The 24800-nt window shown below is 44.9% G+C and overlaps 1 protein-coding gene across 6 annotated transcripts in view; it reads right to left on the bottom strand.

Moving 5' to 3' along the window:
• DNM2 (dynamin 2) overlaps positions 1-24800 on the bottom strand; it is a 244936-nt gene that overhangs the window by 152776 nt on the left and 67360 nt on the right. For all 6 annotated transcript variants that reach the window (XM_089656333.1, XM_089656334.1, XM_089656336.1 and 3 more), the window contains exon 2: positions 7097-7170. In XM_089656333.1, coding sequence (XP_089512459.1) covers positions 7097-7170 — 74 coding nt within the window. The remainder of the gene's footprint in view (positions 1-7096; positions 7171-24800) is intronic.

Genomic DNA, 24800 nt, shown 5'->3' with positions numbered 1-24800 from the left:
TTATTTTTTGAGAGAATCTCATGTGTAAATCATGGGATTGCGGAGGATGGAGGTGGATTGAAATCATCCTGTTTTGACCTGTATAGTAATTGTACTGTCCCCCTTTATATTGTAAAGTGCCATGTAACCTGTTGGCGCTATATAAATCCTGTATAATAAATAATAAAAGGAGAAAGGAGCACAACCATGACAAACAAGACCCCACTATAAAGGGAAGGCACATGAGACCTATTAGGTCAAAGCATTAAGGTGAGAGATGCATGTGTTAAGAAGTTAAAAGTGGAGGATGTATATAAAAACGCACTAAGGAATTGAAGTCGTGCACAAATATAAAAACTATTGTGGAAATTTAATTTCATATGGACATTTGGAAATTTTTAACACATTTATGAATTTATTTGATGTTTAGATTTTTTCCAGATATATTACATCGGTATATGTGTGTTAGAATTCGTGTTGATGCACTTTATATTTTTGATGGATTAATGCACTTTATAGTGCACAACGCTGTCACAGATTTATTTATATTACTGTAACTTGTGGGAACAAGAAATGTCAGCAGTAGTAGGGACACTAGTCTACTAATCTACATACTTTTTTACTATTATTTATTTAATAAAAAGCTAACGTACTTTGGCTCATGGCCACTAGATAATTTTTTCAGTCATATTTACTATCGTAAAGCACGTATTGAAATCAAACAAGTGGTAGCACCGTACTCCTCTTCTTAGTGACTGTGCTGGAGTGTCTCTATCTCTCTCTCTCTCAAGCTGGGATGTGTGCGTCTATTGATACACACAGCGTGGTTTGGTCCTGTCCCCGCTCCCTCCTAACGATGTTTGATTGACAAAAGCAGGAGCCAACGCCCCCCACCCCCCCATCCCCAGGATACAGGTTAAAGTCTTACTAAACCCACAACAGTAAAATCAGTGTGTATATGCAGTAAAGCATGCTTGTTATACTCACTGTGGAACCTAAGGGGTTAATCCTCTGCATTGTGTAAAAATGCTGTTTGTGCCTGTCTTCTCTGATCCTCCCCTTTTTCCAGAGTCCCCCTCAAAAGACACAATGTGGAGAAACTCTGCACATACTCAGTTTGGTGTGTATTGCTAGAGAGGCTTTTTTTTTGGGGGGGGGGGGGGGGGAGAGTGCATGTGATCAGCACAGGGCCAATCCGCGCTGTCCACACAGAGGTCAGGGGTTCTGTATCCTCCTAGAGCAGAAAGAAAACTCGTCCTACAAGCTTTAACTAGTACACTGCTGGACATTGATAGAAGTCACAAGACTGTTCAAACTGCTGATTTAGCAAAGCATTTAGCAATTTATATTTACTAAAATAATTGCTCTTCCATGTTGTGTGTACTGTGGGAGACCAGATATAGTGAAGGCAGGATCCGGGGTTTATTAACACCCCAAGAATCGGGGGGGGGTTTACAACCAGTGGAATGTGTTTTACCCTAATATATGCATTAAGGTATAAAAAAAAAAAAAAAAAAAAAAACTAACTTTCGAACCACTTTACATATTTACTAACTCAATGTGCTCGACTACTGCAATTTGTCACCGCTCCTAAAAAGATATGCAAGAAAACATTTTTCTAAACTGCTTAGCTGAAATATTATGGAGGAAATTGCTTTCTCCACCCTTCTTTACTGAATCTGCGCCCAAACAGAGCACTGAAAACACAGGGAAGGAACCTTCATAATGGCTCATTACTGAACCATGCTAGAAAAGAAGAGCAAAGGATCTGGCTGGTTGCCATGGATTCCACATGAACGTGTTTCTCTATATAGGCTGACAAGGAATGTTCTATATAATAAATGAATGTTATTATAATCTCCATGTTTGAAGAGGACTCTTCTCCGGTACAACAAGGAAACATGATGCTATGCAGAACACCTGATTAATGGACCAGCATGACATGATTTACCCACAAAAGGAGAGAAGAAAAGTTGCTTCAACTTACAGTATACGGGAGATGTAAAGATGAATATCAGGTATGGATATTTTTACATAGTTGCATTAGTCCAGCTTGGATCAGTGTAACGGTCTACATTATTATTATATTATACCGGATTTATATAGCGCCAACAGTCTGCGCAGCGCTGTACAAAATGAAGGTAGACATTACAGTTCCAATACAATTTGGTACAAGAGGAAACAGAGAACCCGGCTCGCTAGAGCTTACAATCCAGGAGGAAGGGTTGAGTGATACAAAAGGTAATAGCTGTGGGGGGATGAGATGATGGAGGAAATAAATGGCAGTTTACTAGGTAGAAGCAGGATAGCTCAAACCATTATACCATACCTGGCTAATCTCTTTGGAAGTTGGCAATCAGCATAGTAGGCACGGCTACCACAGTCATCTCCACAAGCTTTCGGATCCCATGCCAAACAAATGCCCTCTTACTGAACACAGGAGTTTGCTCGCTTGGCATAGGTGCCATTGTGATATCACCACCCCTCTTCTCCGCCTCTTCCAATCAGAGAACGTTTTGTATCCATGGAGGAAAAGCAGAGAGATCTCTGAATGGAGCCCCTACTGAGCAGGCCACCTCCTGTGTTCACAATGCAGGCAGCCACTCAGCACAGTTGGACACTGGCAAAAAACCTGCTAGGGCTGCCCCTAAACCAGACCATTACAGTCCCACCCACTTGGAGACTCAAGGTTTTTTTTTATTTTTTTTCAGCAAGCAATAGAAATAAAAAAAAGAGTCCTGTACAAATTAAAATTAACAGGAATTTTGACTTACCTGTAAAATTCTTTTGTACAGTACCAGACTTGTATTCTTAGAACATTAGATGTACCCAAGCAATGAAACAGAGGGTCAAGAAACAAAAAACACAAGGGTTTAGAGAACCCAAACAAAAATACTCTGATGACAGCTTAGGTACCTGAGGCCTGAACATCTACCTGGCAAAACCTGGAAACCACATGAACTCCATGCAAATACAGATACTCAACGCTGAAAAGTCCAAGATACACTATAGGCCCTGGTGGAACAAGCTTTGATGGGGAAGAGAAGAATTCTCTCTCCATGGGCGCAAACCAGGGGTGTCTAACTGTGGCCCTCCAGCTGTTGTGGAACTACAAATCCCATCATGCCTCTGCCTTTGGAAGTTATGCTTGTAACGGTCAGCCTTGCAATATCTCATGGGACTTGGGAGTTCTGCAGCAGCTGGAGGGCCACAGTTTGACACCCCTGGCATAGGCCCTGGACAGCAGTTGTCTGATCTACCTGGCAATGGTGGAGTGGGAAGCAGGATGTCCACTATGAGAAACAAAGAAGGATTCATATATAGAGGCTGAAGCTGCCAAGTAGACTGACAGCCATAACCACATTCAAACAGCATAAGGCAATTTCCTTGCCATGTTTTGGAGAAGGACAGGGGGAAGGGAAGACCATGTCCTCATTGAAGTGAAAATAAGAGAACACCTTAAATAAAATATGAAGTTTTTGGTCTCAAAAATCACTTTGTCCTAGTGCAAAACAAGAGAAGGCTCTATACAAAAGCAAGCCCCCAACTCAGACACATAGGATCGTGAACAGGAAGGCAATCATACATGTTGGGACTTCCAAAGGAATGTCTCCAATTGGTTCAAAGAGGGGCTTCTGAAAAGCATACTGCACCAGGTTAAGATCCCAAGGTGACACAGGAAGTTGATTCAGAGAATCCTGAAGAAAGGTCTTCCTTAGGTATTTGCAAGGTAGGTTTCTGGAAGAGGACAGATAAAGCAGAAACTCATCTCTTGAGTGTGCTATAGGCCAGTCGTTGGCCAACATCAGACTGAAGAAAAGGACAAACTACGAGTGATAGAGCATTCCCTAATGTTCAATTGTCTTATGGCATATGGAAGGCCTTCTTTGCATGGCGTGAGGACAATTTTGTAGGAGCTGGGACTTAATTGCTCAGAATAAAGTTCAGTTTTCTTCATTCAGCAAGCAAACTGAAAAAAAAAAAAAAAAAAAACTGAAACCAAATCTTTCATCCACACATTTAAGTTGGATGAAGGAATCCTCCCCACTGTGCCATTGTATTCTGACAACGGGTCCCCCATGCCATCAGAATACACTGATCCTGGCTGCATGTGTTGATCAAAACAATTTTCTAACAAGCTCGTTCATGGGAAGTCAATTGATAGATCAACTTCTCATGAACAGGGACACATGTATTGGCTGAATTTTGTTTAAGAGGTACGGCCAGCTTAAGTTGGGAATAACCGCATCAGAGATCCCCCCCCCACCTATCCTCTAGGACTTGTGTTTCAACAGCCATGATGTTAAAGCCAGTGACTGAGGAGCGGGATGAAAAAGGGAACCCTGGGCCAGTAAGTTTGGAAGAGGCCAAAATTCAGCTGCCAGAAGTCTGAGTACAATTGTGCCACGTTCTTCTGTCCTAATTTGCTGAAATAAGAATCATGGGGACCCCTTTTCTCCTATCTTACACAGGAGTTGATAGAGGATCTTTATCCAAGGGAAGGCATAAACCAGTTAGAATTGTGTCCATGGAATCACCAGAGCCATCTACTCTGAAGGCTAGAAGGATCCCTGGCCTTGACCACCAACTTGTTCAGCTTTTAGTGAATCTCAAGGTCAGTATGTCCACATCTGTTTTTCTCCACCTTTGACAGATTTTGAAAGATCTTGGGGTCAAAGACGACTCCTGTGGGGACCGTGTCCCGTGGGCAGCCAGAGTTGTAAACCTGCAAGACTGGAATCTGTTGTCCCCACATTCCAAGGCATGTGAAGGAATGACTTTCTCAATTCCAAGGCAAGGATTGGAGATCCACTAGGCCAGAGAAATCTTTGTTTGGCACAATAGAAGAAGTGGGCAATCCAAGCATTAGATTTACTTGTTCCATGTTTTAAGTATGTTAGATTGGAGAGGTCTAGAGTATAACTGGACAAAACTGGGTGTTGCCCTTCCACGTGCTCCTTGCTGCAAAGGCCAGTTATAGATTGGGTCGGTTTCCATTTCTTTGTCTTGTTGTAATACTGGTAAAGGGGAGCACTTGACACCATTGCCACCGTTGTGCTGAGTGTTCAGTGCACCCCTGTGCCATTAACGAAGGGTGGGCTCCATCCACGATAATCTTCCCTCAGTCTATCCATTATTATACACGTGCTTCTACCATTGAGGCTCTCAAAATTATAGAGTTAGGACTGCAGAAAAGAAATGGGTGCTATGAAGAGGCTCTGCAGCTTACACATGTATTTGCAAGTGTGTGCAAGCAAACTGTTAAGACAGGACAATTCAGTTGGTTGCAGGCTGGTCGGTAAGTCCAGCAAGGAGCACATGGAAGGGTAATGCATGGCAAACAACAAAAAAGAAAAAATCCCAGCTCAAAGGCCAGTTGTAGATTGGGGCATTTGCCATTTGTCTGTAAAAAGGGAAGAAGGCCACTATGAGGCCAAGAAACTCTCATATAGCCAACTGAGGGGAGCCATTTTGACCTGAGGATCTAAGTATAGGACTTTAGGGAGGCAAATGTTTCTCCTGAGGAAGGAAGATTCTGGCCTTGGTTGTATCCAGGATAAGACCCAGGTACTCTAGGCAGTGTGAGAGGAGATTTTGCAACATTGACTTTTCAGCTAACGGCTTGAAGGAATTGAACTGACCTTTGAACGCTGGCAGACGTATGGCTGAGGAGTCCCTTAATAGTAGGTAGCCTAGGTAACCTGTGACATAAATGACCGGATTTGTAGAAGAGCAGAAGTGGTGCAAGCACTTTTGTGAACACTTTGGGTGAAAAGATCTGCCTGAATAGCAGTGTCACAAATTGGAAGTGCTAGCATACAACAACAAAATGCAGAAGGAGTTGGTGTGATGGTAAGAAGAGAATGCCTAGATAGGCATTTCTGATGCATGAAATTTTCCTGGTCTGAGAGAAGCAATTACGGATCTTGTGGATTCCATCTGGAATTTTGGTACACAAAAAAAAAAAAAAAAAAAAATCTGTTTAGGGATTTTAAGTCCAGCATTGGGTGGATGCCCACATTTGGTTTTGGGACTGTTAACAGGTTAGAATAGATGCCTTGAAACCGTTCTTCTGAAGGAACTGGTAGAACTACCCCTGGAGCCTGAAGCTGGTGCAAGGCGGTCATAAAATATGCTTCTCTTTGTTCTGGGCTTGACAGATTGGACCCAGAGGTCCAGGACATCTCAGATCCAGATTGGCAACACTAACAGAAATATCTCTACCCTACTCAGAGGAGTACCCCCCTCCCCCCTTTTCATTGTGAAGAGGCCTTCTATTTAGGCTTGGTGGGTTTAGTGGGCCAAGACTTGCAACAAGTGAAAGTGTTAAGACTTGGATTTGAGGTTGATGCTCAGGGAGAGCAAACAATCCCTTTCATTGAGTGGAGGTAGAAGCCAGAGACTTAGGCCTTTTTTTTTTGGGGGGGGTAAGGAGCACCTTTCTGAGTCACCTCCTTTGTGAATGCCTCTTTGGGGAATCCCTTGATAAATTCACCATAAAATGGCATGCATAGAAGTAATTTCTTTCAAGCTTTTAGCCATTAAATGCAGCGTATATGCACAGAGATAAGAAACATTCTTGAGACTTTGCGAAAAACATTCTCAAGAGTGTCAAAACAAAATAAAGCTGAAGGCATGTGCTGTAATTGTTCCGAGCGCAGGATCTTCAAAGACAGGCTCCTGCTCTCTGCTCATTTTACTTGTTCAGTTAGCAACAGTCAGGCAAACAGACATGGCTGCAATTGCTCATAAAGTGCACAGTCAATCTGTGCTTACATGGGAAAGTCTTTTTTTGACCTAGGCAATTTCCTAGTGTTCACAGCGGCTATTAGGCAAAGACTAGTGTGCCCCACGTCAATTAGTGTGTCCACAGTGGAAAATCTTGGGGTGAAGCTGTAGCTTGTACCTCTAACAAACTTCCCATTTGCTTGACTTTCTGCTACTGAGTGTCAACCAAGGCTCAAGATTGGCTTTAATCATGCCAGATTGAACCAATGGAAATGGACAAAAGAAACTCCATTAACTACAGCAAAAAAAATAACTGCACCCAAATGATTTTGGTACAATTTTTGTAAATCCCCTAATACATGAATGGAGAGATGTAGCAAAGACTTACCTGTTTTTGAAAAGATGAGCTGAAGGATGAGGGGACGACGTGTAACAATTCCAGATCCACGGGGAAGGAAATCTCTGAAAAAAAAAAATCACAGGAGATAAATATTGATCAGATTGTGTATCGGGTAATGCCGCCACATATCAAGCTCAATGTTTATAAAAATAAACATGTAAACAAATACACTGATGTAAATCATTTCATCAATATATCTTGAAATGGACCTTTCAAGAAAATGCTATTTTTACGGACAAATGACCTTGTGCTGTGAAATTAACGCATTATAAAGCCAAGCGCTCCTTCTATGCAGTGCTGCACAATGGAAGCATTTTACAGCTCCTTATCACAATACAAGTGTTTCAGCTGACTTAATGGAAACTAATGCACTTGATGTGCTATCCAACTGTTAAATGGACTAGCAGAGTCACTGCATTATCTGATCTACTCTGAACATCAGTTGTTGGAGGCAAACATCTACATTAAAGCCAGTCATACATGGATGGAAATTCAGCTGGCTCAACAGTGAACAGATGAATTTTGGTCCATGTATGGGAAGGCTGAGTGTACAGGAGTCAATCTACTTATCAATTCTGTAAAACCAGCCTGTTGGAAACTTTCTGCATGATCAGCACTGCCGGCCACAGCTGGCAATACTGGTTAGTAAATTCTGACCAGGGCTGTGGAGTCAGTAGATAAATGTTCCGACTCCTCAGTTTTTTGTACTTCCGACTCAGACTCCTCTGTATTAATATGCAAATGTATTTTATACATTCCTTGAAGGAAAGAAAGGCAACATACATGTCATTACCACAGGACTACTGGCTGGGAAGCCAACAGTCTACTGTATTGAACAGTTTAAGCAAAAAACAAACACAATGAAAACAACAAAGTTTTATTAATTTTTTTTTATTAATTAATCAAGTGGCTGGATAGTAGCAGCAGGCATAAACATCAGGAACAGGAACTTTACCAGTCCAAAAATACAAACCACATTATTTGGTTGTTTTAGAACAAAAACAAAGCTTATCTATATGAACCAAAAACAAAATCTGTAAAACACTATGGAAAGTAGAAGTATTGCCGCTCCTAATTGTGCGTTGCGTGCCATATAGTGAAGCACATGAAAAGCATGCTTCTTCACGATCACTTAACGTGTTCGTTTTGCGGTTACGTGAGGCACTGCATGCATTGGTCTTTATTCTTACAGTAGAGAAGTCATTAATTATAACTTTTTGTGAATTGGGACATTTAAACTTGCTTTTTTTTTTTTTTAATTCCAATCTAAATTTAATCGGAGTTGGAGCATTGTTTGCCGACTCCGACTCCAGGTACCCAAAATTTCCTCTGACTCCGACTCCACAGCCCTGATTCTGACCGTGGGGAAGTCTCCCTACTGGCAAAATACAAATGCTCAGTGAATGCGATTCCCCCATCCACTTTGAATGTGTGGATGGGGGAATCGGGTCACTATTTTTGTTCAACTCGCGGGTTGAACAAAGATAACTAATGCATAGGATGCCTAAAAGGTACATTAATACCTGTGAATGCACCCTGCCAGTGGTTACATGCAAAAACCCCAGTGAGGGTTCCCACAATTAGCTGCAAGTAGGCAGCCCCACTGAAAGCAAATTGGAAACTGTCTGCTCTCACAGCTGATCGTGCCACTCGCATGTATTCTCTCATGCTGTGATCACATGCACATGTATAAGGCACCAGGGTACATTCACAGGTGTGAATGCACCCTTAAAATGGATAAATTCACCCATTTAAAAATTAAAAAAAAAAATGCACATCTTTTTGAAGGTAAAAGCAGATAGTGGATGCAATGTCAGGCTTCTGCAGACTGTCAGTGTAGCGGTCTGCCCATACCTCTGATAAGGGCAGTCAGTTACTGCAGTCCATGAAGCTCAATGGACTACAAGAGCGCTCACCAGCATCCTTGCAGTTCACTGAGAACTACAATCTGGCAGCCATAAAGGCTGATGGTATTTGTAGGTATTCATTCACAGAAATCTGAATGATACGTCCGAGCGAACGGAGCCCTGCACAGCTGCACTCTTCAAATACAGACATCGGTACAGGGAGAAGATCCCCAGCCCCTTCTTACACACACACATTATATACTGTATATTTATTATACATACACACAACACAGCTGGTCTGCCAAAGTGGTGTTCAGCTGATACCTCCATCCCTGTGTATATACCAAACATTAATAAACAAGAAAATAATGGCATAGTAGAAGTGAACGCATGTTGTTGCTTGATACAATGCTAGATCATGCATGGTGTCAGAAGTGGGATGAAAAACTAACTCTTCCCCCTCTACCCCTCCCCCTGGGGTTGATCCTAAACTGTCCCCTACAATCACTCGGTCTGGCATTTCTAGGATCACAATGCTGTAATCCTTGGAAATTAACCTTTGTACTTGCTTTAGAAAAATCAAACCAGCCCGCTGAATGTTACGCCATTACTCGGGTTTCAAATGTTTTAGCATCCAAGTTTGTCCACTCCGACACCGTTTGATCAGTAGTGAAATCTCCGGTGTCCACCCCTGCATTGGGCTTGCCTTCTTACAAAGTTCCTTTCAATGCACACTGAACAACATTTTAAAAACAGAAGAATACAAATTTATGAATCTGTTTTGATGCAGCAATGGCCCTGCCCTTGCACTGGATTTGCACATAGGCAAGATAGAAGTGGTCAGTTAAGGGTAGATTTTACAAATTGAGGTTAAGACTTACTATCAGGGTTTAGGGAAGGCTAAATAATCACACAGCACCTAAAGTGAAGGTAAAATGAAGCTGCATGCACACTAACAAAATCACTACGTGTGTGGCCCTGTCAGCCACCTCCTGCCCAACATCCCTCAACTGAGAAATCAAAAGAAGCTGGGCTGGAAATTGCTGGCTTAAAACGGAGTTCCACTCACTCTGTAAAAAAAAAGTCAGCAGCTACAAAAACTGTAGCCGGCTGTCCTGTATTCCAGGCGCTGGCATCTTCAGTGTGGGCACCCAGCTGTGACAGCTTGCGGCCCAATGCGCATGCGCGAGTAGTGTTGCACTTCCTGAATGGCTCTGTCGTCTTCTGGGACCTGTCATGTGTCCCACAAGATGTCAGGGAGGGAGAGTAGGAGGACAACTTCCATTTCCAATCGCCTAAGCGATCGAAGCGGAAGTGGGACCGGGTACCTGTCAAATTTGGGTACCCATTCCCCACCCCGCTCCCCAAAGATGCCAATCCTTAATGGGAAGTGGGGGAGACCAATCTATAAAGCGGAACTTTCCCTTTTGGGTGGAACTCCGCTTTAAGAGCTCATGTATTCTGAGGCTCCATGCACACTAGTGTTTTTTAAAGCTCCTAGAAGCAAAATGGTGTCCATGCACACTACTTTAGGCTATTAGTATTTTTTTGAGCTTTAGTGTCTAAGAGCAGAAAAAAAAAAAAAAAAAAAAAAGTTTTTGTAGAGTTTTTTTGGATCGTTTTTCCAGCAGAAAAAAAGCTAAATGCGCAAACGATCATAAAATGCTCCTAACAGCTTTATTTTCTTCCTCTACCTGTACTGTAGAAAAGCTAACAAAATATGAACGTTTCTAAAAAGAAAATGCTATTACCAGCGATTTTGATCCAGAAAAAAAAAAAAAATGCGCATGGAGCCTGATAGTTGTAAGCTACAGCTGTTAGACTACAATAGCCAAAGCATTAGAGCCCCCCCATCTGTGCATGGATGAAGGAACGGGTTAAATTATGTTCAAAAATAATTCTGCTTGTATGTTCAAACTGAAGTGGGCTTCTGCTACCTTTCAAATGTATTAGGCTTAAAGCAGGGGTGTCAAACTGGTGGGCCTCCAGCTGTTGTGAAACTACAAGTCCCATCATGCCTCTGCCTTTGGGAGTCATGCTTGTAACTGTCAATCTTGCAATGCCTCATGGGACTTGTAGTTTGGCAACAGCTGGAGGGCCGCCAGTTTGACACCCGTGGCTTAAAGCATATAAGCTCGCCATGCCCAACTAGCAGTCTCCATCTGCTTAGAAGTACAAGTCCAATTCCAAAAAAATGTCAGGAACAGGTGAATACAAAAATCTTCGCTGTTGCCTAAAGGAGTAAAATGATTCAATAGCAAACTTCCGCCAACGCGTTTCAGTCTAAAAACAGACCTTATTCATAACTCATGGGCTATGAAGGAGGTCTATTTTCAGACTGAAACACATTCATTAAGTTTGCCATGGAATATTTTTACTCCTTTATGCAATAGAGAAGAATTTTGTATTCAATTTATATTGTTGCTGACATTTTTGGCATTGAATCTATGCTTGTATACTTCGCTTTAGATATTTTATTTATGCAGAGTGTGGAATGCTCAAGAACTCATCATTTTAACATGTCCAGCCATTTACTACCTCTCACAGAGATCACAGTACTCTTCAAGACAATGCCTTCATTTGAGTGTAAACCCTCACCTTATAAAACAAACCATTAAATTTAAAATAGAAGTGAAAGGCAAAACGTTTGCATACAGATATAAAGACAAGGTATTTCTAATGTTTTTTTTAAATAAGTGATCACATTCCCTCTGCTCTCAGCTGCATAAGAGCTGGGGGAGGAGAAAGAGCAGAACACTGATCTACCCAGTGAATGGCTGTCCCCGGGGGCAGGGGTTTTGTGTGTCAGGACAAGTCCGATCATTGGAGAACACAGAGTTCCTAGCATAACTAAAAAACTGACCACACTATGCTCTCATGCCTAGGGTGGTCAGTTTTTAATAGGAAAGCAGAGGGACTGGCAGGAACACCAGGGATTTCACACAAAGGAAGCAATACAAAGACCAGGATACTTTTTCATATATGTACATGGCACAGCAAGCACAGATCAGGAATATGAAATGTTGGATTTATATATTCTCTAACTCTTCTTGCTAGAAGGATGGAGCCGTCTTTGTTCAAGCTCATATAGGAGCTGATTTACTAAAGGCAATTGACTGTTCACATTGTAGGGGAATGATCTCCAGTTTAGTGAATGAGGTGAAGCTTGGCTGACCATCATCCTATCAGGTGCTCACACTCTCTCCTTTCAGCCACTGAACACTCCTTCACAGAAACCCTCATTTAGTATCAGCAGGTTCCCATCCTTTGCCTCTCCAGCTCAGGGCCGCGATGATATGAAAAGAGACCAGGAAGGAAACAGGATAGATTAATAGATTATGATGAAATAAAAGAAAGCAAAATACACTTACAAGGTCTGTAAGATGTATAAACCACATTAAGGAAGCTGGTTAGACACCATGGAATGCTACTGTGCTCCAAGGGCTGGAAGTGATAACGGAAGTTAAGCTCCGCCCAGTGCGTTTTGTCAATCTGACAATCGGGGATGGTGAAATGGTTCAATTGTTATAAAGACACTCTTAACCTAGGTTCACACCTACCGCATTTTGCAGAAAACGCAGTACAGTCCATTTAACATGATTTCCTATGCATTTTTTTTGGAAAGGGTCAGGGACTTTTTGGAACACAAAATGTTGTGTTTTTGGTTCTCTAGAATTCAATGTGAACGCTGCAGAAAAGCATGTATTGTGTTTTTTGCCATGTTTTGCATTTTAAATCTGACTAGCAACAAGAAACATTTTTAAAAAATGAATTTAAAAAAAAAAAAAAAAAACGCATCAAAAACACAAGTGCAAAAAAGGACCAGAGACTGCGGACACAGTACAGGAGAAGGGCCAGAGACTGCGGACACAGTACAGGAGAAGGGCCAGAGACTGCGGACACAGTACAGGAGAAGGGCCAGAGACTGCGGACACAGTACAGGAGAAGGGCCAGAGACTGCGGACACAGTACAGGAGAAGGGCCAGAGACTGCAGACACAGTACAGGGGATGACCAGAGACTGCGGACACAGTACAGGGGATGACCAGAGACTGCGGACACAGTACAGGAGATGACCAGAGACTGCGGACACAGTACAGGAGATGACCAGAGACTGCGGACACAGTACAGGAGATGACCAGAGACTGCGGACACAGTACAGGAGATGACCAGAGACTGCGGACACAGTACAGGAGATGACCAGAGACTGCGGACACAGTACAGGAGATGACCAGAGACTGCGGACACAGTACAGGAGATGACCAGAGACTGCGGACACAGTACAGGAGATGACCAGAGACTGCGGACATAGTACAGGAGATGACCAGAGACTGCGGACATAGTACAGGAGATGACCAGAGACTGCGGACACAGTACAGGAGATGACCAGAGACTGCGGACACAGTACAGGAGATGACCAGAGACTGCGGACACAGTACAGGAGAAGGACCAGAGACTGCGGACACAGTACAGGAGAAGGACCAGAGACTGCAGACACAGTACAGGAGAAGGACCAGAGACTGCGGACACAGTACAGGAGAAGGACCAGAGACTGTGGACACAGTACAGGAGATGACCAGAGACTGCGGACACAGTACAGGAGATGACCAGAGACTGCGGACATAGTACAGGAGATGACCAGTGACTGCAGACAGTACAGGGCATGACCAGACACTGTGGACCTTTAGGGAGGGAGGGGGAGCGGGTACCTGAATTTGACAGGTACTCGCTCCCACTTCCGTGGAGTTCTCCTTCCTATACTGTGGGCACCCGGCTGTCAAAGTTGACATCTGTGACAGCCGGGTGCCCACTGCGCATGCGCGAGAAGCGCTGTGCTTTGTGAATGGCTCGGCGTGTTTTGGGACATGTCATGTGTCCCAGAAGACACCGGACCATTCACAAAGCGCAGTGCTTCTCACGCATGCGCAGTGGGCACCCGGCTGTCACAGATGCCGGGGCGGGAAGACTACTCCGCTGGACCGAGGAACAGGCGAGTTCCTGCCGCAGAGAACAGCTGAGCGGCTGGCCCGGTATTCTGACATGGTGGCGGCGGAAATACCGGACCGGCCACTTTATATTCGCTCCATAAGATGCACTGACATTTTCCCCCCGTTTTTGGGGGGGAAAAAGTGCGTCTTATGGAGCGAAAAATACGGTATATGCTTTTTTAATGTGGATTTGATATATTATGCACATTTAAAAAAAAACTTAGTACACTGAGTAACTTGTATAGTGTTTAGGAAACATACGGTCCACAGTAGAGAGGCGTATTGTATATAGATTTGTATTGGTTTGTTTTTTATATAGAAGCACAAGGTTTTATTATTTTTTTATTTTATTGTTGTGCATTGAGCACATTATAAACCAGTAACGGGGAAGGTGTACTGTAGCACAAGCACCACGCCACTATTCTCTGGTTTTCCAGTTACAATGTATGCAATTTAAAGCAGCTTAAAGTGATACAAAAACTATTTTTTGTCTTCAAACTGCAAACATCTGCCGCTGCACACTGAAGGTTTTTTACTTTCATGCATGAAGGTAAACAAAACCTTAAACCTTTAGGCTTCATGTACACTGCGGCTGATAAACTGACTTTCAGGAGCTGTTGAGCATTTTTCAGCAGCCCCTGAACGCTCCCTAATGTCTTCCTATGTATCCATGTACACATCGTCATTTACAGGCAGTTGAGCTGAGTCGTCTGAACGCACCAAACTTGCGTTCAGGAGTAGATTTTACCGGTGTTTCAAACACCAAATGCTTGTAAATGCGGTTAACCGTTTGCGTTTATAGAAGCTTTTTTTTAACTTTTCCATATCCAGATGCTGTCCAGAGCCTTTTTTCATCATCAGAAATACATGCAAAGTGTTTTACGGGTACTCAAATGGACCCGGTACACCAGCGCAGTCAGTTCCAAGTTTTGCGTGAAGGAAAAGAATGGTAGAACGTGCCGCATTATACTCATGATGGGATCCATAGTGAATACAACCAGAAAAGACAGGTCATCTCAACACATACTGCTCTCTCTGCTTCTGCTCTCAATTTCTCTAAAAAAATCTGAAATAGTTAATTTTTTACTGTTTTTCAGTGCTTTCTGGGCATTTGGAAGGTCTCCTGAGGTTATCTTTTAAAAAAAAACACTTCTAAACGCAAACGCTCATAAACACAGTATGCAAACGCGGCTAAAATGATGTTTTTTAACCTACGTTTTCCAGCAGTCAGTTTCCATCATTCAGAAGAGTTTTCCAAATGCCCAGAGTACATGGAGCCCTTAGAGCAGCAATGGGCAAACTACGGCACGCGGACCTTTTAATCCGGCCCGCGGAGCGTGATACATTGGCTGTCAGGATGTGTGTAGGCGGGGCAGCGCGAGGAACGTGAGGGGAGCTAGGCTCCTCTCACAGTCCGCCCTGAAGACCGGAACGGCGCGGGAACACGGCGAGAGGAACGCGCGGAGCAAAGGTAAGTGAATTGACACAGGGGGGACTTGGCTTACTACTTGGGGGGGGGGAATAGTACTATGGGGGATGAAATACTATATGGGGGATGAATTACTATATGGGGGATGAATTACTATATGGGGGATGAATTACTATATGGGGGATGAATTACTATATGGGGGATGAATTACTATATGGGGGATGAATTACTATGTGGGGGATGAATTACTATGTGGGGGATGAATTACTATGTGGGGGATGAATTACTATGTGGGGGATGAATTACTATATGGGGGATGAATTACTATATGGGGGATGAATTACTATGCTTACTATGGGGGAATATTACTATGCTTACTATGGATGACACTTACACATCATTCATCTACTCTTGGTCCGGCCCCCGGGTCCAATATATGAACCCATTGCGGCCCTCAAGTCAAAAAGTTTGCCCACCCCTGCCTTAGAGCCACTTCAAAAAAGTCATGGCTCCTTCCTCACCAGTCTGAAAATGGAACAGAAAAGAGGCAGCCGTAGAGGGATGCACTGGTCTACAGTTAATTATCTAGGAAAACAAAATACATCCATCTTTCTGTTGCTCCATTCCTAATTCCTGACAACATTCAATTGACTTTTTTTGCTGGAACCTGCAGGCATGTCTATGCTGCATCAAATAGACTGGACAAAAAGTTGGGGATGCAGAACGTCCTGTGAAGCGAAGAAGACAGCTGGACAGATTAGAACCCATCTCTAATCAATACTGACCATGTCCAATTTCTCTCAGCACAGCGTGATGCGGGCTTCTTTTCTGTCCTGTCTGACACTCCCTAGAAAGTCAATTTAGCTTCCATTATTATTCCCAGGCAGTATGTGTCAGTACTGGGACAGACATGACACTTGCTGAAAGACCTGCTACAAGTTTCTCATGCATTGTGTATTTAAAAATGGCATCTACTTCATTTTTCATGAGTCGGACTGCAAAAACCATAAAAATCCCTTTTAATACCAGTCACACTTGCTGTAAAAACATCTCGAGTGTTTAAAATGGAAAAACCAACCATGAGGAAAAGCTTTTAAGATCTCTACGCATTGTTCATCCTTGTGTTACCCAACTGTCACAATGTCAATGGGTTTGATGTATAACAAGATACATGAATATACTTCATTTACAGCCACGTGTGTTCTACAACCTTCAGGTTATTCGGTGTCACACCACACCAATGCTGGGAACATTTAAAATGATCTGACAGCAGATCTACGACCAGCTCCAAGTACTACAGGTGCACCTAGTGAAATCACAAGAATACTGAATATAAACCGGGGATCAGCAACATCGTTACAAAGCAAGGAGCCAGGACAGACGCAGGAGCCATGCAATCAAAGACTTCCAGTTGCAACAATGTATTCTATGTAAGAAGGAAGCAACTTGACCAAAGTGTTCTGGATGTAGAGTTGTGTCCAATATAATAGCAGTCAGACATCACTAACCGGATCAATCACTGTTTTTGGTAGATATGGTATTTCTACATGGCAAATAATTTACTAGCAGGTGTAGTAGAGTAATAGAAATCCAACAGACCCAACAGTCATGACATGTATGCTGCTGATTCTGTGTAATTGAATCACTAATTGAAAGGGGCATGTTCAAAATAATAGCAGTGTGGAGTTCTATTAGTGAGGTCATTCATTCTTTGAAAATCAGGTGGCAATTATTGCCCTTATTTAACCATTAGCCGCCCGGCCAATGGCCGTTTGGCGGCTTCAGAAGTGCTGCGGCATTCTGGGTGCACGCCATTTGGCGTGCACCCGCACATGCGCAGTTTGCGGTAATGCAGAGCCTCGAAGCAGCGCGATCTGTCACCCGCCGTGTACCTCGGACACGCCCGATGACAGATCTGAGTACCGGCCCCCGTTGCTGGTACCATGTGACCTGCTGTGACCAATCACAGCAGGTCACATGACAGTTGTATACAATGGATGGCTTCATTCATGCCATCCATTGTATACTACTGCCTAGCTGTGAATGGTCACAGCTAATCACATGCACATGTCATGTGTTTAGCTGTGACCAAATCACAGCTAAGCACAAAAAAAAAAAAAAACCCTGAATGAATCGATTTCATTTAGGTAAATGCTTGCTTACAGCAAAGTGATTCTTTGCTATAAGCAAATTGTGTAAAAAAAAAAAAAAAAAAAAATACTGATCACTTCCCCAAAGTAGTACAATGTTACTATGGTAACATTGTACTACTTTGGTCATAGTACAATATGAAAAAAAAAAATCTTAAAAAAAATTAAAAAAAGTGTAACAAAAAATTAAAAAATAATAAAAAAAATAAAAAAAATGAAAAAAAAATATATTTTTTTTCATACTGTCACCAGTCAGTGTCCCTGTTCACCGCCATGCCAGTTATATGATGACGCTGTACTGCACTGGTGACAGTATGTAAAAAGAAAATAGTGAAAATAATTTTTTTATTTTCCAAAAAATGACAAAAAAAAATACAACTTCAAAAAATCGCCATGCCTCTTATGAAGTACGTCGGACTGTCTACTCTGCAAAAAGGGGTCATTTGGGGGATATCTGTACTGTCCTGACATTTGGGGGATATCTGTACTGTCCTGACATTTGGGGGATATCTGTACTGTCCTGACATTTGGGGGATATCTGTACTGTTCTGACATTCTTGGACCTCAAGAAATTAGATTGGCTGTCAGTACTTCAGGATTGATCAATAATCAGATCTATACCATAGTTTGTGAACTCTATAACTTTCCTACAAACTAAAAAATACATCCTAATTTGGGTTATTTTCACCAAAGACATGTAGCAGAATACATCTCGGCCTAAATTTATGAAGAACAATTATTTATTTGTAAACTTTTATAACAGAAACAAAGAAAAAACGTGTTTTTTTCAAATTTTTTGGTCTTTTTTTGTTAATTTAGCAAAAAATAAAAACCCCAGCGTTGATTAAATACCACCAAAAGAAAGCTCTAGTTGTGTGAAGAAAATGATAAAATTTTAGTTGGGTACAATGTTGTATGACCGCGCAATTGTCATTCAAAGTGTGAGAGCGCTGAAACGTGAAAAATGGCCTGGGCAGGAGGGGGTAAAATTGCCCGGTATTGAAATGGTTAAGGAAGGAAGGCAGCAAATGTTGGACATGCTGGTTACAGTGCATTTCTCTCTGAAATTCTGAGGAAAATGGGTCGTTCCAGACATTGTTCAGAAGAACAGCGTACCGTGATTAAAACGTTGATTGGAGAGGGGAAAACATATAAAGAAGTGCAGAAAATGATAGGCTGCTCAGCTAAAATGATCGCAAATGCTTTAAAATGGCAACCAAAACCTGAAAGACGTGGAAGAAAGCGAAAAACCCTGAAGAAGTCTTAGAGACGAGCATGGGAGGAGGAGATAAGGGAGCTAGAGAGTAGGAGGTGAGGGGTACACAGACAGATTTGCGTGTCATCAGCATAGAGACTGATGAAAGATAAGTGGTAAGAGAATCTGTGTTCACGATTTATACACGTGGGGAAAGGAAAAAAAAATACTTCATCCCAAGTGAAAGTAAACATAATAAAAACTGGAGGCATTCATAAGAAGAGGGAAAAAATAAAACAAAAAAAAGAAAAGGAAAACCAAAACCCTGGTGAAAACTGTAGGGTATAAATGCTGCATATCACAGAACACAAAAGCAGATCGGCTGGGAGAACGAGGAGAGGAAAGGCAGCGTGCTGTGCGCTGGAATAGAATGAAATATTTTTAGCTCTCAGCAAGCACAGTGTTCAGACACCAAAGAGGAAGGAAGGCAGCAGAGCAGCTCTGATTGTCACAATCAAGGATAACAAACAAACAAATGGCTGGTTTTTGTGGCATGTGCTGCGTCAGGCCTGTGATAAAAAAAAAAAATAAGCACTCTGGGTATTATTCACCCGAGCGCAGGACCAACAGGAAGCCGATACAAATATCCACAGAGGAAAGACATTGTGTCATCATCCTGCAGAGAAAGCACTCAGAGTATACACCCACTCAGCACTTTACACCACTCACCGATTGTACACAGAACGGAGCTGCAGAGGGGCGACCTGCACAATAAATTACATGGTGGCTTCATGGCATACAGCAATGCTCACAAATTCTTAAAAAAACAGTATTAAGCCAAAAAACAAAAAAAATTTAATACATTGCAGCTTACCAATCATTAAATGTGGTGGCTGCATTAGTTTTCTTTGGGTTTTCCCCCTCTTTGGTTTTCACCTGATGATCTGACAAGTAACACACCTCCTGTATACTAAGACATTACCTGAAATAAATAAAACACTTCTGCTGTCTGCTCTGCCTCTTGTGCTCCTTCCTCCAGAGTACTTATATAGTGCTGTCAATTTACGCAGCGCTTTACATATATATTGTACATTCACATCAGTCCCTAACCCTCAAGGGGTGTACAATCTAAGGTCCCTAACTCACATTCATACATACACATACTAGGGACAATTTATACAGGATCCAAATAACCTACCAGCATGTCTTTGGAGCGTGAGAGGAAACCGGAGTACCTGGAGGAAACCCACACAGGCACAGGGAGAACATGCAAACTCCAGGCAGGTGGTGCTGTGGTTGGGATTCGAACCAACGACCCTAGTACTGCCAGGTGGAAGTGCTAACCATTTAGCCACTGTGCTGCCCTATGTTAAGTGTTAGGCTACATTCACACTAGCTTTGTCAGCAGGTGTCAGGGAAGCGTTTTTAATGCTTCTCAAACGCCTATGAAAATTCTACACATGGCAGCACACAGTACTGTTCACACGGAAGCGTTAGCGTCGCAACAAAACTTATGCCTCATGTTGAGTCCGGAGGAGTTGAAGCCTCCCATTCAAATCTATGGTGCCGCTCCGCAAACGCCTGGCAGGTGTTCGCGGTGCGGTTGCGGAGCGTTAATACCATTTAACGTCATTGGAGTTTGTGGTGCGGATTTAACGCTTGGCAAACGCCTATCAACCGCCTCAAAACCGCGCATGGGGCGTTTGGGGAGCGCTTGAAGAGCGTTAAAAACGCATCCCAAACGCTATAGGGGCGTTTGGCAAGACTTAGAAATAAAGTCAAGTGTGAACGAGCCCTTAATCTCAGGGGAGGGGAGTGTTAAATGTATTAGCGGATTTTGTTACGGTAACAAACTGAAGTTAAAAATCCAGCTCACACTTTATATGCAGTTATAGCAAACAGTTTTTCTTTTTGGGATAAATGTTTTACATGAATAAAAGTTCACCATTTTAAACCACCCCTGCTGGAGAGCATGAGCTTTTAAGAAAAAAAAAAAAAAAAGGAATAAGGACTTACTGGCTGGATCACCAGTTCAAACAGAAGAGAGAAAGCCTAACAGAAAACTAAAGCAGCCATCACATCTAAGAATTAGTAAGCTGCAATATAATAAAATGTTTGCTTTTGGAGACCAGCTGAATTCCGGTCTATGTGTAGCCCTTCTGGTTCAATAGAACAGTCCTGCTGGAAAACGCTTCGATCAACAGCTTGCAGCCAATCAGCCTATTGTGGCAGATGAGCAGTCCTGCTGCCAGAATACAATAGTACTATGGGGGGATTTCTGCAATCATGCTTGTGTGGATGTGGGAAGCTTGGTTTGTTTCTTTTTTTCCTTCATTTAGTCTGAACACTGTGTACCCAGCTTTTGCAATGCATGTTGTACCGTATTTTTCGCTCCATAAGACGCACCTGACCATAAGACGCGCCTAGGTTTTAGAGGCGGAAAACAAGAAAAAAAAATACTCTGAACCAATGGACTGCGGACACAGTACAGGGGACGACCAGAGACTGCGGACACAGTACAGGGAGATGACCAGCGACTGCAGACACAGTACAGGGAGATGACCAGCGACTGCAGACACAGTACAGGGAGATGACCAGCGACTGCAGACACAGTACAGGGAGATGACCAGCGACTGCAGACACAGTACAGGGAGATGACCAGCGACTGCAGACACAGTACAGGGAGATGACCAGCGACTGCAGACACAGTACAGGGAGATGACCAGCGACTGCAGACACAGTACAGGGAGATGACCAGCGACTGCAGACACAGTACAGGGAGATGACCAGCGACTGCAGACACAGTACAGGGAGATGACCAGCGACTGCAGACACAGTACAGGGGATGACCAGCGACTGCAGACACAGTACAGGGGATGACCAGCGACTGCAGACACAGTACAGGGGATGACCAGCGACTGCAGACACAGTACAGGGGATGACCAGCGACTGCAGACACAGTACAGGGGATGACCAGCGACTGCAGACACAGTACAGGGGATGACCAGCGACTGCAGACACAGTACAGGGGATGACCAGCGACTGCAGACACAGTACAGGGGATGACCAGCGACTGCAGACACAGTACAGGGGATGACCAGCGACTGCAGACACAGTACAGGGGATGACCAGCGACTGCGGACACAGTACAGGGGATGACCAGCGACTGCGGACACAGTACAGGGGATGACCAGCGACTGCGGACACAGTACAGGGGATGACCAGCGACTGCGGACACAGTACAGGGGATGACCAGCGACTGCGGACACAGTACAGGGGATGACCAGCGACTGCGGACACAGTACAGGGGATGACCAGCGACTGCGGACACAGTACAGGGGATGACCAGCGACTGCGGACACAGTACAGGGGATGACCAGCGACTGCGGACACAGTACAGGGGATGACCAGAGACTGCGGACACAGTACAGGGGATGACCAGCGACTGCAGACACAGTACAGGGGATGACCAGCGACTGCAGACACAGTACAGGGGATGACCAGCGACTGCAGACACAGTACAGGGGATGACCAGCGACTGCAGACACAGTACAGGGGATGACCAGCGACTGCAGACACAGTACAGGGGATGACCAGCGACTGCAGACACAGTACAGGGGATGACCAGCGACTGCAGACACAGTACAGGGGATGACCAGCGACTGCAGACACAGTACAGGGGATGACCAGCGACTGCAGACACAGTACAGGGGATGACCAGCGACTGCAGACACAGTACAGGGGATGACCAGCGACTGCAGACACAGTACAGGGGATGACCAGCGACTGCAGACACAGTACAGGGGATGACCAGCGACTGCAGACACAGTACAGGGGATGACCAGCGACTGCAGACACAGTACAGGGGATGACCAGCGACTGCAGACACAGTACAGGGGATGACCAGCGACTGCAGACACAGTACAGGGGATGACCAGCGACTGCAGACACAGTACAGGGGATGACCAGCGACTGCAGACACAGTACAGGGGATGACCAGCGACTGCAGACACAGTACAGGGGATGACCAGCGACTGCAGACACAGTACAGGGGATGACCAGCGACTGCAGACACAGTACAGGGGATGACCAGCGACTGCAGACACAGTACAGGGGATGACCAGCGACTGCAGACACAGTACAGGGGATGACCAGCGACTGCAGACACAGTACAGGGGATGACCAGCGACTGCAGACACAGTACAGGGGATGACCAGCGACTGCAGACACAGTACAGGGGATGACCAGCGACTGCAGACACAGTACAGGGGATGACCAGCGACTGCAGACACAGTACAGGGGATGACCAGCGACTGCAGACACAGTACAGGGGATGACCAGCGACTGCAGACACAGTACAGGGGATGACCAGCGACTGCGGACACAGTACAGGGGATGACCAGCGACTGCGGACACAGTACAGGGGATGACCAGCGACTGCGGACACAGTACAGGGGATGACCAGCGACTGCGGACACAGTACAGGGGATGACCAGCGACTGCGGACACAGTACAGGGGATGACCAGCGACTGCGGACACAGTACAGGGGATGACCAGCGACTGCGGACACAGTACAGGGGATGACCAGCGACTGCGGACACAGTACAGGGGATGACCAGCGACTGCAGACACAGTACAGGGGATGACCAGCGACTGCAGACACAGTACAGGGGATGACCAGCGACTGCAGACACAGTACAGGGGATGACCAGCGACTGCAGACACAGTACAGGGGATGACCAGCGACTGCAGACACAGTACAGGGGATGACCAGCGACTGCAGATACAGTACAGGGGATGACCAGCGACTGCGGACACAGTACAGGGGATGACCAGCGACTGCGGACACAGTACAGGGGATGACCAGCGACTGCGGACACAGTACAGGGGATGACCAGCGACTGCGGACACAGTACAGGGGATGACCAGCGACTGCGGACACAGTACAGGGGATGACCAGCGACTGCGGACACAGTACAGGGGATGACCAGCGACTGCGGACACAGTACAGGGGATGACCAGCGACTGCGGACACAGTACAGGGGATGACCAGCGACTGCGGACACAGTACAGGGGATGACCAGCGACTGCGGACACAGTACAGGGGATGACCAGCGACTGCGGACACAGTACAGGGGATGACCAGCGACTGCGGACACAGTACAGGGGATGACCAGCGACTGCTGACACAGTACAGGGGATGACCAGCGACTGCGGACACAGTACAGGGGATGACCAGCGACTGCGGACACAGTACAGGGGATGACCAGCGACTGCGGACACAGTACAGGGGATGACCAGCGACTGCGGACACAGTACAGGGGATGACCAGCGACTGCGGACACAGTACAGGGGATGACCAGCGACTGCGGACACAGTACAGGGGATGACCAGAGACTGCGGACACAGTACAGGAGATGACCAGAGACTGCGGACACAGTACAGGAGATGACCAGAGACTGCGGACACAGTACAGGGGATGACCAGAGACTGCGGACACAGTACAGGGGATGACCAGAGACTGCGGACACAGTACAGGGGATGACCAGAGACTGCGGACACAGTACAGGGGATGACCAGAGACTGCGGACACAGTACAGGGGATGACCAGAGACTGCGGACACAGTACAGGGGATGACCAGAGACTGCGGACACAGTACAGGGGATGACCAGAGACTGCGGACACAGTACAGGGGGATGACCAGAGACTGCGGACACAGTACAGGGGGATGACCAGAGACTGCGGACACAGTACAGGGGGATGACCAGAGACTGCGGACACAGTACAGGGGACGACCAGAGACTGCGGACACAGTACAGGGGACGACCAGAGACTGCGGACAAAGTACAGGGGACGACCAGAGACTGCGGACACAGTACAGGAGACGACCAGAGACTGCGGACACAGTACAGGAGACGACCAGAGACTGCGGACACAGTACAGGAGACGACCAGAGACTGCGGACACAGTACAGGAGACGACCAGAGACTGCGGACACAGTACAGGAGACGACCAGAGACTGCGGACACAGTACAGGAGACGACCAGAGACTGCGGACACAGTACAGGAGACGACCAGAGAC

Source organism: Staurois parvus, unplaced genomic scaffold (assembly GCF_062004578.1).
Source record: "Staurois parvus isolate SC_StPar_1 unplaced genomic scaffold, SC_StPar_1.0 ptg000900l, whole genome shotgun sequence".
NCBI lineage: Eukaryota > Metazoa > Chordata > Amphibia > Anura > Ranidae > Staurois > Staurois parvus.
This window is presented reverse-complemented; position numbering and strand designations above follow the sequence as displayed.